The sequence below is a fragment of the Calypte anna genome, chromosome 9, assembly GCF_003957555.1.
Source record: "Calypte anna isolate BGI_N300 chromosome 9, bCalAnn1_v1.p, whole genome shotgun sequence".
Classification (NCBI taxonomy): Eukaryota; Metazoa; Chordata; class Aves; order Apodiformes; family Trochilidae; genus Calypte; species Calypte anna.
In genome coordinates, this window is record NC_044255.1 from 13,536,947 (window position 1) to 13,550,235 (window position 13,289).

General features: G+C 42.1%; 1 protein-coding gene across 1 annotated transcript in view; it reads left to right on the plus strand.

The window, feature by feature from the left end:
* The window catches only part of ATP13A4 (ATPase 13A4), a 43,888-nt gene extending 31,211 nt beyond the window's left edge, over positions 1–12,677 (plus strand). Inside the window, 14 exon segments of the mRNA XM_008493313.2 lie at positions 444–566; positions 1,163–1,180; positions 1,183–1,247; positions 1,898–1,940; positions 2,760–2,869; positions 3,681–3,777; positions 4,509–4,581; positions 5,953–6,023; positions 6,025–6,084; positions 6,086–6,129; positions 6,606–6,820; positions 8,260–8,348; positions 10,076–10,156; positions 10,897–12,677. Of these exon segments, the coding sequence (XP_008491535.2) occupies positions 444–566; positions 1,163–1,180; positions 1,183–1,247; positions 1,898–1,940; positions 2,760–2,869; positions 3,681–3,777; positions 4,509–4,581; positions 5,953–6,023; positions 6,025–6,084; positions 6,086–6,129; positions 6,606–6,820; positions 8,260–8,348; positions 10,076–10,156; positions 10,897–11,118 (1,311 nt within the window). The 3' untranslated portion in view covers positions 11,119–12,677.
* Positions 12,678–13,289: the final 612 nt, after the last annotated feature.

Consider the following 13,289-nt stretch of genomic DNA (forward strand, 5'->3'; position numbering starts at 1 on the left):
CAGGCAGAGGGTAAGCACTTCCCATACCTGCAAAATTAAATGTAGATTAAATGTTGAGAAATTGCATACAACTTGTGAAACATAGACTATCTGTGCTAAGAAATTGGATTTCATCAGGCATGACCATAAAGAAATGAGACAGACTGTTACTTTCTCCTAAAAGACCAGGTTTGAAGTTAGTAGGCAAGTTCTACAGTGGACTGTTAATGGGCCACTTGCTACCAAAGCTCAGCCTAAGCTGCATATTGACTGTTGTATTGAATGTCATATTATACCTAAATTCCTTTACAAATCCAGGCAAAGGCAAGGACTGGGGGACTCAGGTCTTCCAGAGTTTTCAAAAGACCCATCCCCATGGTATGTAATTTTGTCTGTAGTAGTGCTTGTGTATATAGTGGATTTTGAGGGCTTGGGAGCAGCACTTATTCTGCTTTCTTTTATAGGAGCATGACAGTCAGACTGGAGGAAGAATCAGTCTGGCATTGGGATCAAGCCAGTATCATTTTGCCATGAGTGGAAAATCTTATCAAATTGTAGCACAGCATTTCAGGCACTTCCTTCCAAAGGTAAGACCTGGATTATTTCACTGAGGTAGGTTTGCCATTCAGTAGATTTGGATTGTCCTGTTATAATTAGCTGAAGAGATCTCTACCATGACATCTTTTGGGAACAATTCTAACCCTGAAATACTTAAGGGCTCGATGAATCTCCAATTCTAATGTATAGGAAGCATTTTTCTGGCAATGAGAGGGGTAAACCTGCCTCACAGTGTTTCTAGTGTGAGGGCATGACTAAAACATTTGATACAGCACTGATTCTGTCATATTTGGAGAACAGAGAAAGCATGATACTACACATCATGCAATTCAGTTTGACATTTCTGTTTTATAGATAGGATAGTCTCAAATCTGTGCCTGGTAAATCTGTGTTCATTGGGGTAACTCAAATGACACACTAGTACTCATGTCTTATTGTCATTGTTTTTGTTTTTTAAATAGTAATTAAGTAACCTTTACCTTTGATCATTATCTTTCCTGTTTGGAGTCTAGAATTAGTTGTTTTGAAATGTAATTTTTGGTGATTTGAATTCCACATTATCACTGAAATCACCATGGACTCTTCCTACAGTGCTATAAAGTCACTTTCTTTTTTCTCCTTACAGCTCCTGCTGAATGGGAACAGTTTTTTGCTAGAATGTCTCCTGGTTCAGAAATCCAGCCTTGTAAGAAAGAGTTTCAAAAGCTGGAGTAAGTTCGTAAATGAGTGCTAAGAGTCAGGAAGAAATTCCCAGGCTTGAAAGTGAGCATAGTAAAGAGGTAGCTTTTGTCTAACAGAGCATTTTCCTGGAAGTGCAAAAACCTGAAACTTCCACAGACATACTGCTTGCCAGTTAAATTCCAAAAGCCTATTAAAGAAGAGACATTGAAGTTATGTTGGTTTGGCGGCTCATTCAAAGACCTGACAACCCCGTGATTCTGGTTTTGTTTGTTCACATCATCCTTCATTCTTCTCTTTGTGGGCCTGAAAAGGAGTGTCACTTGTCTACCTAAGATTTTTAGGAATATCTCCCCATCACTGTTATTATTGACCTTAAACCCAGTGAGGAAAGGAGGCTGAAGTCTGTTGTAGTGAGCAATAAAATTCAATGTTAATGTTATTCTGCAGTTTGTCACAGCAGATGCTCTTTACTCTAGGCATATCTCAGGTGGACACCAACACCATGCCACAGTCCAGGGTCCTGAGTTTATATTTCAGTCTTTCAGCTTTCCAGAAGGGCTTTTTAATAAAAAATTCACATGACTTGTGTCAATGAATCACATGGAGGAGGTTCTCATTCTCTCCTGTTTATAGGTCTCACTTTCCTCAGAACTGAACTGTAGGTCACTTTGTTTTTTAGTTACTTTGTGGGCATGTGTGGAGATGGAGCCAATGACTGTGGGGTAAGTGAAAATTCTTTGCAATACATTTACTTAAAAAATGAGAAATTAATGCAGTGCCAATAGAATATCCTAGACTGAGCACAGGCTGGAGATGAGAGTGCTCTGCTTATACATGGAGCTGCTGTACTGGCACCAGAATCAATTCAGGCCTGATCCCATAGTGTGGTTCTTGCTAGGCAAGAGCTGTCCTTGGCAGAAATTGTTTCAGTTTGTGGCCTCAAGGACTGATGCATTTCCTTTACAAAAACCACCACAGGATTCTCCAAATCCTCCAGTGGTGTTTCTGTCAACATGTTCAGTTGTCTGTAGATGGAGAAAACTGGGACAAGGAGGAGTGTCCATAGTGAACAACTGTAGCCCTGCAAGGTTTTTGTAAATGCACACTTTAGAACTGCAAGGAAGTTGTTTTTTCTTTTTTCCAAAAGGAAGGGCCTTTGTTCAGGAAGGACTGAAACACAAAATCCCAAGGATTCTCCTGGGAGAAGCAAGCAGAGAACCTAGACTGTCTACGTAAGGTGTGATTGCAAATAAGTGCTGACAAAGGAGGCAGACCCAAACCTGTCTTCTGCAAGTGGTAGTGTGCAGCTTTGGGGTCTGTAGAAAATGGACTTTCCCATGCTGTCCTCCCTGTTCTTGTTCTGGACCCAATGCCTCAACCACATCCCACTGAAGGAACCTTTTGTGTAGAGCACACCCAGGGAGTTAAGAGGGACTACTGTTCTCAGGACATATCCTGTAATAAGGAGCCACCTCTTGGGTGACATGTCAGTTGCTGCAGCTTCCTGGTTTGTGAATGCTCAAGAAGAATGTGACTTTCAGGCTTTGAAAGTGGCGCACGCAGGGATATCACTGTCGGAGCAGGAGGCATCTGTGGCTTCACCTTTCACATCCAGAACTTCCAGCATAGCATGTGTGCCAGAGCTAATCAGGTAAACATGGGGTTTTGTTTCCTATTACACAAAGAGATAGTTCCCATTCCTCTCAACTATTAGTGTTGGTGTTCCCAACAGGCCAGAATGTACGTATCTAGAGAAAAAGAAATGTCGTCGATCTAATATTGCCATTTGCCTAATTCCCATCTGAAATTCCTGTAAGTTATATTAATTGCCTCAATACTATAGGTGAAGGGTAGCTACAGCTGAGCTTTATGTCATTAGCAGTATTTTAAGTGCAAAACAAATAGCTAAATGAACAATGCTCCATAAAAGTGAATCAGATATCCCCAACTCAATCTGTACACTGTTGTTAGGCTCTGCCTCTGGTACCCTATGTAGGCAAAATATGAGCATCTGTTGTGCCAGGGTCCTGATTTTGCTTACTACTACAGATGAATAACTAGGGAGGGTTTGTTACCCTCACTACTGTATGCTCATTTTAGGAGGGGAGGACTTATTAGTTTTAACTTACTGAACATCTGTTTGGCTTTATATGCTTTTCCTCATATGGAGTTGTTACCTATGCTATCAATGTCAGCAGGAAAACTTGGTGGGGAAAACTGTAGTCTTGGGAACACAGATGACTGGAATCAAGCCCTTTTGCTCGCAGCAAGATTTCTGCAAGTACTTTTGCAAGTACTTTCATTTAGGCCAGATTTTATTTCTTTCACCTCCCCCCCCCAGCAAGGTACTAGCAGAAACTTCTCTATTCATGACCCACACTTGTTTTCTAAACAGTGTTTTGAGAGGCAACAGGAGCAGACCCATCACTTAATTGCTGTCCTTTATTCATGTCTTCACACAGGGAAGGCCGTGCTGCCCTTGTCACTTCCTTCTGTATGTTTAAATACATGGCACTCTACAGCACCATTCAGTACCTTGGTGTTCTCCTACTGTACTGGGTATGTCTGGGGAACATGTTGGCTAGAACTGGATGAGATACTGTTTTGTTGCAGGAGGACCATGGCATAAAAGCCACAATAAAACTAGGTATTGGAGTTTTACTTCTATTCGAGCTGCAAACTTTTGTGATGTGTTCATATGGTCCTCCTGTACCTGAGGCTGAAAACTAGAATCTTCCTGTTAACTTCAGACAGTGGGCTCAAGATCCAATCTGAGCAAAAAAGACTGAGATATGGGATGTTATTTTGGCTGAGGGCATATGTCTGTGAACAGAGAGATTTTGTCGGAAGCATATGCTGTTCAGATTTATTCAGCATTTAAAGCATGGATTAACTTCATAGTAAGCAAAATCCTCTGGAGTGCCTTAAACCACTTTTGCATGACTTCTTCCCAAACAGAGATGAAGGCTTTGCATCCAGAAGTCACCAAACATTGAGAAATCATGTCTCTTCAAATGGTCTTCTTATTTTATTGAGTGAACTTGAAGCATCATTAGTTTGGAAAATGCACAGAATGGGAGTATCCACTGCAGGCTGAATGATGACAGTTCTATTGGCAGGGCAGTGGAGGATTGTGTGGTTCCCTTATCTGTTGAGTAGCATTTCAGAACAAACAGCAGAGCGTTAGCTCCATGAAAATAATACAGCTTTCTGGAGGTGATACAAACAAGCCCATGGCAAATGTCTGATTTGTTTTTGCTTTGTTTTTTTCTTTGTGTTTCTCTTTTCAGCAACTAAACTCCTTTGGAAATTACCAATTTTTGTTCCAAGATCTGGCTATTACCACTGTAGTTGGTGTGACAAGTAAGCCCCTTAGTCATCCTATATATTAATGAGGCAACGGTCTCAAATATATTTCATCTCTTTGATAATGCATAATTCCTTTTACAGAAAGGAAAAAGAAAGAGACTGCATAGAGCATATGATGTTTAGATTAGTAGAGAAGGTGACTTGCTTGAAAAAAGCTCTGAAGTAAATGGGTAATTCTTAGTGGTGCATTTGCTGAACACATAGGTTGTTGATAACTGGGATGTTATCTCTAGAAGTAAAGGTAAAAACAAACCTAATGCAATTGAAAGCCTGCTCAGGCTTTCTCTTTTTGATTTGGGAAGACATATTAAGAAGATACCTAAGGCTATATGCCCAAATGAAAAACTGTAGAGATCAACACTTTTTTCAAACAGCTCCTGTTTGAAGCTGTGTAGGCAAGAGGCATGAGAGTACAGAGAGTTAAAAATGGAGAAGAAATTACAGAAGTCAGACACTAAAGAGCAGGAACGTATAGCAAAAGAGAGGAAACCAGTGCTGGAATGGAAAGAGAATCATAGAATGGTTTGGGTTGGAAGGGACTTCAAGATCATTTAGTTCCAACCCTTCTGCATGGGCAGAGACACCTCCCACTAGACCATATTGCTAAAAGTCCCATCCAGTCTCTCCTTGAACCCTTCCAGCCATGAGATAGAGTAAATGCAGGGAGAGGTTTAGAAGCAGGAAAGGAAAGGGGCATGAAAAGCATATAATGAGACTAGTAGCTGTCTTCCATCCCTGCTGGAACACATACAACTGGAAAAGGCCCTGACTGATTCAAACCTAAAAGGGTCAGCCACAATACCAGGTGTTAAAAGTTACCTTGCTGTAAGTAGCCCATTTGGAACACAGCACCAAGGCTTTCTATACTTCTACTCTAAGGTCAGATAGCTTTGTAGACCTAAGAACAGAGCAAAACCTGCTGGGTCATCTAATGCAGTCCTCTACAAGCTCAAATGACTGGGCACTAGGCGCTTAGTTGAGGAGGATGCACAGAACTTGGGCAACAGATATCTCAAGCCACAGTTGACAAGTGACTGAAAGAGAATGGGAGAGCTTGAGAGTATCCTTATATCCTTATACCCTTGGGCCTGTAGCCAACCAAAACAGAAATCCAACATTTTATTTTCCAGAAATGGCCTCATCACAGTCCAGGATTGCCATTACTTAACCTTTTCTGCGACCAATATGATTTTAATAGAAATAGCTCTGATTTTGTCTTGATATGTATTTGTATGTATTATAAAAATAAATAACAGACTGTAAAATTGCTGGCGCATTGATAACAGTCAGTAATATACAGCAGCATGCTTGTATTTGGGCACACCAGTGTCCCACACTAGTAAACATGTCTGTGCATGGTTTCAGTGAGTTTCACAGGTGCCTATCCAAAGCTGGTTCCCTACAGGCCTCCTAGCCAACTCATCTCTCCCCCATTGGCTGCTCTCTGTTGTACTTAACATCCTCTTCAGCCTCAGCATGCAGATTTTTGGGTTTGTGCATGGTCCAGGAGCAGCCTTGGTATTCCAAGACAAATATATACAGGTTAGGTACATTTCTCATGACTCTGGGTGCTGCAGGCAGGCCTAGTGGTACAGGTCTTCATGATACTATTGATGAGCTTAGCTACAGGCCTGAGCAGCAGCTGCAGACCCTGAGCAAGCTTCACAGCGTGCAAACACATTGGACCAATGTTTTCTTGCAGGTTTCTAAGCTCTCCAGCAATTCTGCTGGTGCAGCACAGTGCATGTGGGTGAGAATGCTTCTGTTCAGCACAACCTGGAGTGTTTGATTGCAGGGGAGGACCAGGGTATCTAAGTAGGTTTGAGCTCAGGCTCTGCCAAGTTCAGCAAGTTCAACTCAGTGGGTATGACTGAGGACATGGCCAGTAAGGCTACATCCTTGTGACTAGCAGGAACAAATTATGGCTGTGAGGGAGGGTTCCTGATAGTGGCAGTGGAAACTGGGGGAAATGATCAGGACAGTGGTCATTAGCTGACCTGTGTGACACTCTTTTTCAGTGCCTGCCTCTCAGTGAACAACCACACTGAGAATTCTTCCTCTATTTTCATCTCGGGGCTCCATAACATGAGAGATGGAGACTATGGGCAAGAGGACAATGGTTTCAAGAGCTATGAAAACACTACAGTGTGGCTGCTAAGTACCATCAACTGCCTCATCGTAGCGCTAGTGTTTTCCAAGGGAAAGCCTTTCAGGCAAGCCATCTACACAAACTGTAAGTGTGTGGAGGGAGGGATCTGTGAGTAAGTTAGGTCAGGAAGTCAATTCACTAGGGAAAAATTAAAACTTGACCAAATCAATGCCAGTCAAAAAGCACAAAGCCAGTATCAGATTTCTAAACCACTAGAAGACCCATTTTCAGAAGTTTTAGTACCAGTGGCCTCCTGTTACCATCAGCTCTCTGAGGTGTGCCTGCACTTTGTGCTTCTGTACTGCTGAAAACTTGTCCCTGGCACTTGGATTTCTGATACAGACAAATAGAGTTTGAAAAAAACTTCAAAGGAGTAGCAGAAAGATGGTGGTGGCTGGCAGAAGCATCACATTACTTAACGTAGCCTGAACAAGACATCTCAACAAGAGCCGGAGTTAGGTGGCTTCACTTTCCTTTAGTCTTTGCAATAACTCTGGAAGAGTACTATGACTGTCTACCCAAAGCATGTTGATTGACGAGTATCAATTGGCATTTTGATTGAGAGAACTCATATTCAGGCATACTCAGGACCCATCTCAGAAAAAAACACATGATGAAATGTGAGCATTCACAAAGGCCCTGTTTACTATTCCAGAATCAGAGACTGTTGGCATTTTCTGACTCTGTGACCACTAACTTCTTTAAAGAGGAAACATCAAAGGAGACAATAACTTGAAGGAGTTGTAGGGAAGTCTAATAGGTCTATTCTCCCTCTGAAGGACTGTCATGTGAAGGGAAGATGAGTAAATGTGATTGTGGCAGTTCTGGAAGTTGCAATGAGACACAGGAGAGCTGTTCTTTGTGACCAAAGAGTTAAATAAATTCTGCCGGCTTCATGGTTTAGGTGTGTTGATATGTTAATAGTGAGGAGGGAACATTTTTTCCTAAATAGCAGAGAGTGGGTTTCCGAATACCAGGCAAAACCAGAATGAGTGGCTGACAATGTCAAGTTTGGTGCATACCAGCTGAAGAGGAAATGAATTTATTCATGATTGGGACATCTGCTTATGGATGGGGAGGACAACAGATTCTTCATTATTTAAGCTATTTAGATCCTGATTGAGAGCAAGGTCTTGATATCACTGAAAATGAGGACAGAGTTACTAATCATATCAACAAGAGCAAGACTACATCCTGGACATCTTCCTGAATGACAGGAGATGGAGCTCAGAGTGAGACTCGCTGGAAGGCTCTAAGGCTTCTCAGACCTCAGAAGTCAGATCAAAAGTTCAGAGGACTTGTCTGGCATTTTAAATCTGTAACTACAAGGCTTGTCCCAGCTTCAAATATATCTGCTTGACTGAGTAAAACTGGGGTTTTACTATCTTCATTTTTCTTTTGCTGAAAGTTTCTTCCTATCTTACAGATTACTTTTTTTTTTTTTTTGACTGACACAGGTAAAGGCAAGCAGCTGAGATTGCTCATAGACTTGTGCTTTTATTTGCTTGTTCTTGTTCCTTTAGATGTGTTCATACTGGTGCTCATAGTGCAGCTGGGCGTTTGCCTCTTCTTGGTGTTTGCTGATATTGATTATCTCTACTCTAAGATGGATGTGAGTATTGGTGGGTTTTTCTTCTTACTGCCAGTCCCATTGTAATTGCACTAAGATTGTTTTTAACAAGAGGTGCAAACTTTTGCGGAGATCGATGGCACATCTAAAGACAAATCAAGTTTAAAGAGATGTGTTTTGGATGACTGGATTGAAGAACCTTCTGGACATGCAATAGCTCCAAACTAAGATCTGTGCATACTGACAACTGGACAACTACACATGTACTTTTTCATTGTTTCAGCTCACTGTCCATGCAGCAAAAGGTGACATGACTAAGCTTAGCATGCTTGGTATGTTGGTGGCTTGATAGTTGTGAAGCCAGGAGAAGGGGCCAGGACCTGCACATTTAAAATAAAGCACAATGCACTTTTCTAGGCTGTGCTGAGGCTGTGCTACTCTGTACACAAATGTACTTTCCAGGGCAGGGTTGTAGTGGAGCTGGCAATTAGTATGTTGAGGCTGGGAGATGTTAAACACCTCCACAGTCACACAGACTTGTAGTAGGAGTCACAGGAACAAAACAAGAAAAGCAGCACATGAGTGTTTTTTCAGTACATTTGTAATCGGGACAATTAAGTGTGGTGGCTTTGAATAACAAGTACTGAATGCAATGCTGCTTCCATCTCTGTATGTTTGTGTGACAGTTAGTGAGTGGATTTAGAAACAGAAATAATGAAACATGAAAAAAGAAACACAGACGAGGGGAATGGACCTGGATTCTGAATGCGGCTCAGCAGGCAGGCCCAGTTAAAGAGTCTGCCACGAGATGGCACTTTAAAGCAAGCCATAGACCTGTTGGGGACTGTGGGGACACAGGACATCGTGGGCATTGCAGCTAAAATGCCTTTGAGAAGAACGGCAAAACTCCTGGGCTATCTGGATGTGCTGAAAAGGGAAAAGAAGGGAGTGACAATAAATTCGGCAATGTCCTAGCCCTAGAGAACCTGCTGCTCCGAATTTTGGATCTGAGGTGCATGTCCAAAATAAGCTAAACTACAAACAGAAAGCCAGCTGTCGGAATCTTGAGCTGGGTTTGGAGCTGAAATATTCAAGACTTCACTTTCTATGTTAGAAAGAAAGGAAGTATTTAGATTTCCTATTGCAGTTCTGCAGTATGGTTCTCCCTATTGAATCATAAATTTAAAAGCATCTGTGCCAATACCAGTAATTCCTCAAGACAAGTAGCAGTGTTGGCTGATCAGCAGTGTATGACCAGTGTGGGATTCTAGCTTTTGATGACATAAAGTTTGTGAAGGGTCAAGAGCCCAAGTCTTAGGAGTAGCAGCTGAGGGAGCTGGAGTAGTTTAATCTGGAGAAAAGAAGGCTGAGTGGAGAGCTCATCACTCTGCAACCACCTGAAAGGAGGTTGTAGTGAGGGGATGTCAGTCTCTTTTCTCAAGTAACAAGGGGTAGAGTAAGAGGGAACAGCCTCAGATTGTGCCAGGGGAGGTTCAGACTGGATATTAGGATAAGGTTATTAACTGAAGGGTTATCAAGCACTGAAACAGGCTGCCAGGAAAGTGGTTGAGTCACCATTCCTGGAGGTATTTAAAAGCCATGTAGACGTGGCACTTAGGGATGTGGTTTAGTGTTGGAGTTGGCTATGTTAGGTTTATTCAGGGTCTTTTCCAACTTAAATGTCATTATGTGATTCTATGACACAAGCTTCTTCCAGTGTCTAGTATGCACATATGCTGTTGAACATCTTCTTTTGCCTTTTTTTCCAGCTTGTTTGCACCCCTACCTCATGGCGTATCTCTATGGTGATAATGCTTGCAGTCACACTTGCTGTGTCCATCCTTGTTGAGGTGAGCATGCTTCACTGAAAATACCTGTCAGGAGTAACTGGAGAGAAGAAAGGGTCAGGTCTCACTCTTTCGCTCTCCCCTTCAGCCCAGCTTGGGGATATTTAGTAAAGTGGGAGCCATTGCTGCTACTTCAGCCTTGCTCTCTTTCCTCAAAGCTCCACATCTGAATGATCAGATATATGGGAATTCAAAGCTCAACCATCCCTTCCCTTCCCTTCCCTTCCCTTCCCTTCCCTTCCCTTCCCTTCCCTTCCCTTCCCTTCCCTTCCCTTCCCTTCCCTTCCCTTCCCTTCCCTTCCCTTCCCTTCCCTTCCCTTCCCTTCCTTCCCTTTCCTTCCCTTCCCTTCCCTTCCCTTCCCTTCCTTCCCTTCCCTTCCTTCCCTTCCCTTCCCTTCCCTTCCCTTCCCTTCCCTTCCCTTCCCTTCCCTTCCCTTTTTCCTTTTTTCTCTGGTGAGTGGGATGTATCAGGACCTGTCCTAGGCTAGGGAAATATGGGCAGTCTTCAGTGTTTTCTACTCAAATCCTAAACACTGTCAGGAGGAGATGGTTCCAGTTTTCTAATGGAGAGCTCTGATGGAGCTCTGATGAGAAGTGGTCAGTGGAAGGATATTTAAAGGAAATGAGGAGGACAGGATGGGAGACCTGGGCCTCCAGTACATGCAAAGTGTGTCACTTGTCCATGAAGACAGAAACTTCTGTCCACATCCCCCAGAATCTTCCTTTTCCTCTTGCTTTTACAGGAAGCGGTCATTGAGAACAGATCCTTATGGTTGCTGCTGAAAAGGACCTTTGGGTACCACTCAAAGAGCCACTACAAGAGACTGCAGCGAGTGTTAGAGCAGGACATGGCATGGCCACCTCTGAATGAAACCTTCTTCTCAGATTCTGTAACAATATCAGTAGAGGGAAATATGGGAGGCCAAAGCAATCCAGCATTTGACAGCAATGAGGATGCACTCTGAAGGAAACTGCAGGGGACATATGTCCAGGACAGGTACAGTTGGCTGTAGAAGGACCATTTCAGAGACATAAGAGAAAAGGATGGACTGACCTGTCACTACCCCTCTCCTCCTCCCCCTCCAAGACATACCAGCTTTGGTTTAATTTTAAATTAACTGGAAGCAGAAAGGCTGGCTGCAATAATAGCATAAAGCCTCAGCAGTTTTTCCCCTATCCCCTTGCCCATGTATGAATGGCTGCCAGCTGCAAATGGAACAGCTTGCTGAATACTGGTTAAGGAATAATGGCTGAAATGCCCCTTTGCTGCATCCGTTCCATAATATACATTATGTAGGCCATAAAAATAGGGGCTTATCCAGAGGAGAAGTAGTTAATTTGAACACCAGCACTCCTCTGAGGACATCACCTTTGAGAAAACAAGTAGAAATGAGCCATCTAGAAGCATGCACTCTTAGCACCATTGTGCCCCTCCCATAATGGGAGCAATGAAGAGCTCTATTTCTAGTTCACTGCTAACAGGCAACCTGTTTTCCTTTTTCTCTGTTTAAAACTTGTGGCAGTTGCATTTTCTGAGTGAAAAACCTTTTGACCTAAAGACAGAATGATTTCATTGTTTAACAGTGCTTCTTTGAAGGAGGTATTTGTTTGAAGAATCCATTTTAAAAAAGTAGAATGAAACACATGGTAATTGTAAATTAAAGTCTCATTCTGTGGGTCTACAAGGACATGCTGTTCCTTGTGGTGTGAGCTTGCTCTACTAGAGCAGATGCTGCACGTCTGGTCTGCTGCCTGGCATCATCTCATGGTGTACCAGTGCCAAAAGAAGCAGACATTGAAGCCATTACTACCTTCAAGGGCCTAAGACCTGAATTAAAAGACAGGGGGACAGGTAGTCCTCAGAATAACTTTATTAAAATCTGCAGTGTGCTTTAATGTTGAACTATCTGAGGTTGTTTGCTCTGGTTTCCTACCATAATTGCACATGCTACACATCAGCTCATATCCCTTACCTGTAAACCTTTGATGGTAACCTTTATTCACTTTGCTGTTCTGCTTCTTCTATACATAAATGCAACAGCACCAGGCATTTATGCATGTTTTACCTACTCAAAAAAATCATCTTGTACCAGGACATAGTCTTTTAGCCCTTTCGTGTTAGGCTGACTTCGTGCTCACTGTATTTTGTAATCTCTGTCACCAGCTGCGTATAACAACAAGGTGCCTCTCAGGAAGGTTTGGGACCAAGAGGAACACATCTTTATTTGGATGATGTGTGCAGGGGAGTTGACCCCTCTGAACTGACTGTACAATTTGTTTTTCAAGCTCAAACTTTCCCATTATTTTCCTGGGTGGAGCTGAGGAGCCATTTGGAAGCACTTAAATACTAGGAACTATTTGTTTTCCCTTCTCGATGCTAAAGCAGTCTTGCATTGTCACAGAAAACCAGAGAATCGGAAGTCTAGGAATCATAGTAAAGATTTCATTCATCTTTTAGAGCAAAAAGGAGCTTTGGAAAACCAAGAGCAAATCAGAAGAGATTATGTATTGTTTTGATTTACATGTCTGTACCAGTACAGTGATTGAAAAGAGTTTAACTTGAATAAAAAAAATAACAGTTGTTTGGGTTTTTTTCCTAAAAAGAAAAAAATATCCAAACCAAACTAAAACCAAAACCAAGCAACAAACAAAAAATGTTGCAACGTGAATAAAACATTTGTTTGAGTCAAAGCAATTTTTTCACAATATTAAACAAGTTTGACACAAGCAAATTGGGTAAATACCTTTCTACCTACTTCAGTTTACCTAACAGCAAATATCTGCAGCAAAACCACACAACTTGACACAAACCAGAAATCTTTGTCATTTGTTTGTAATAGTGTCTTCAAAGTTAGAATGAGGTTTGCAGCAAATTCCACTGTTAAGGGAAGACTAGGAGCTCCATGCAGTCCTTGTAACTTCAGGAGAAACTGGTAAGAACAGATGAGGAGAATTATTCCTGCCATTCTCTGAGATACAATAACATTTTCCATGGAGATGAAATCTGCTATCCTATTTGTGAACTCCAGCACAGAAGAAGTATGTTGCTGCATATGATAAACTGGCAGCTGCAGTACCATTGCAGATTAGGCATATAATTTATGACACAATAGATGCTATAGAAATGTCAGCTTGT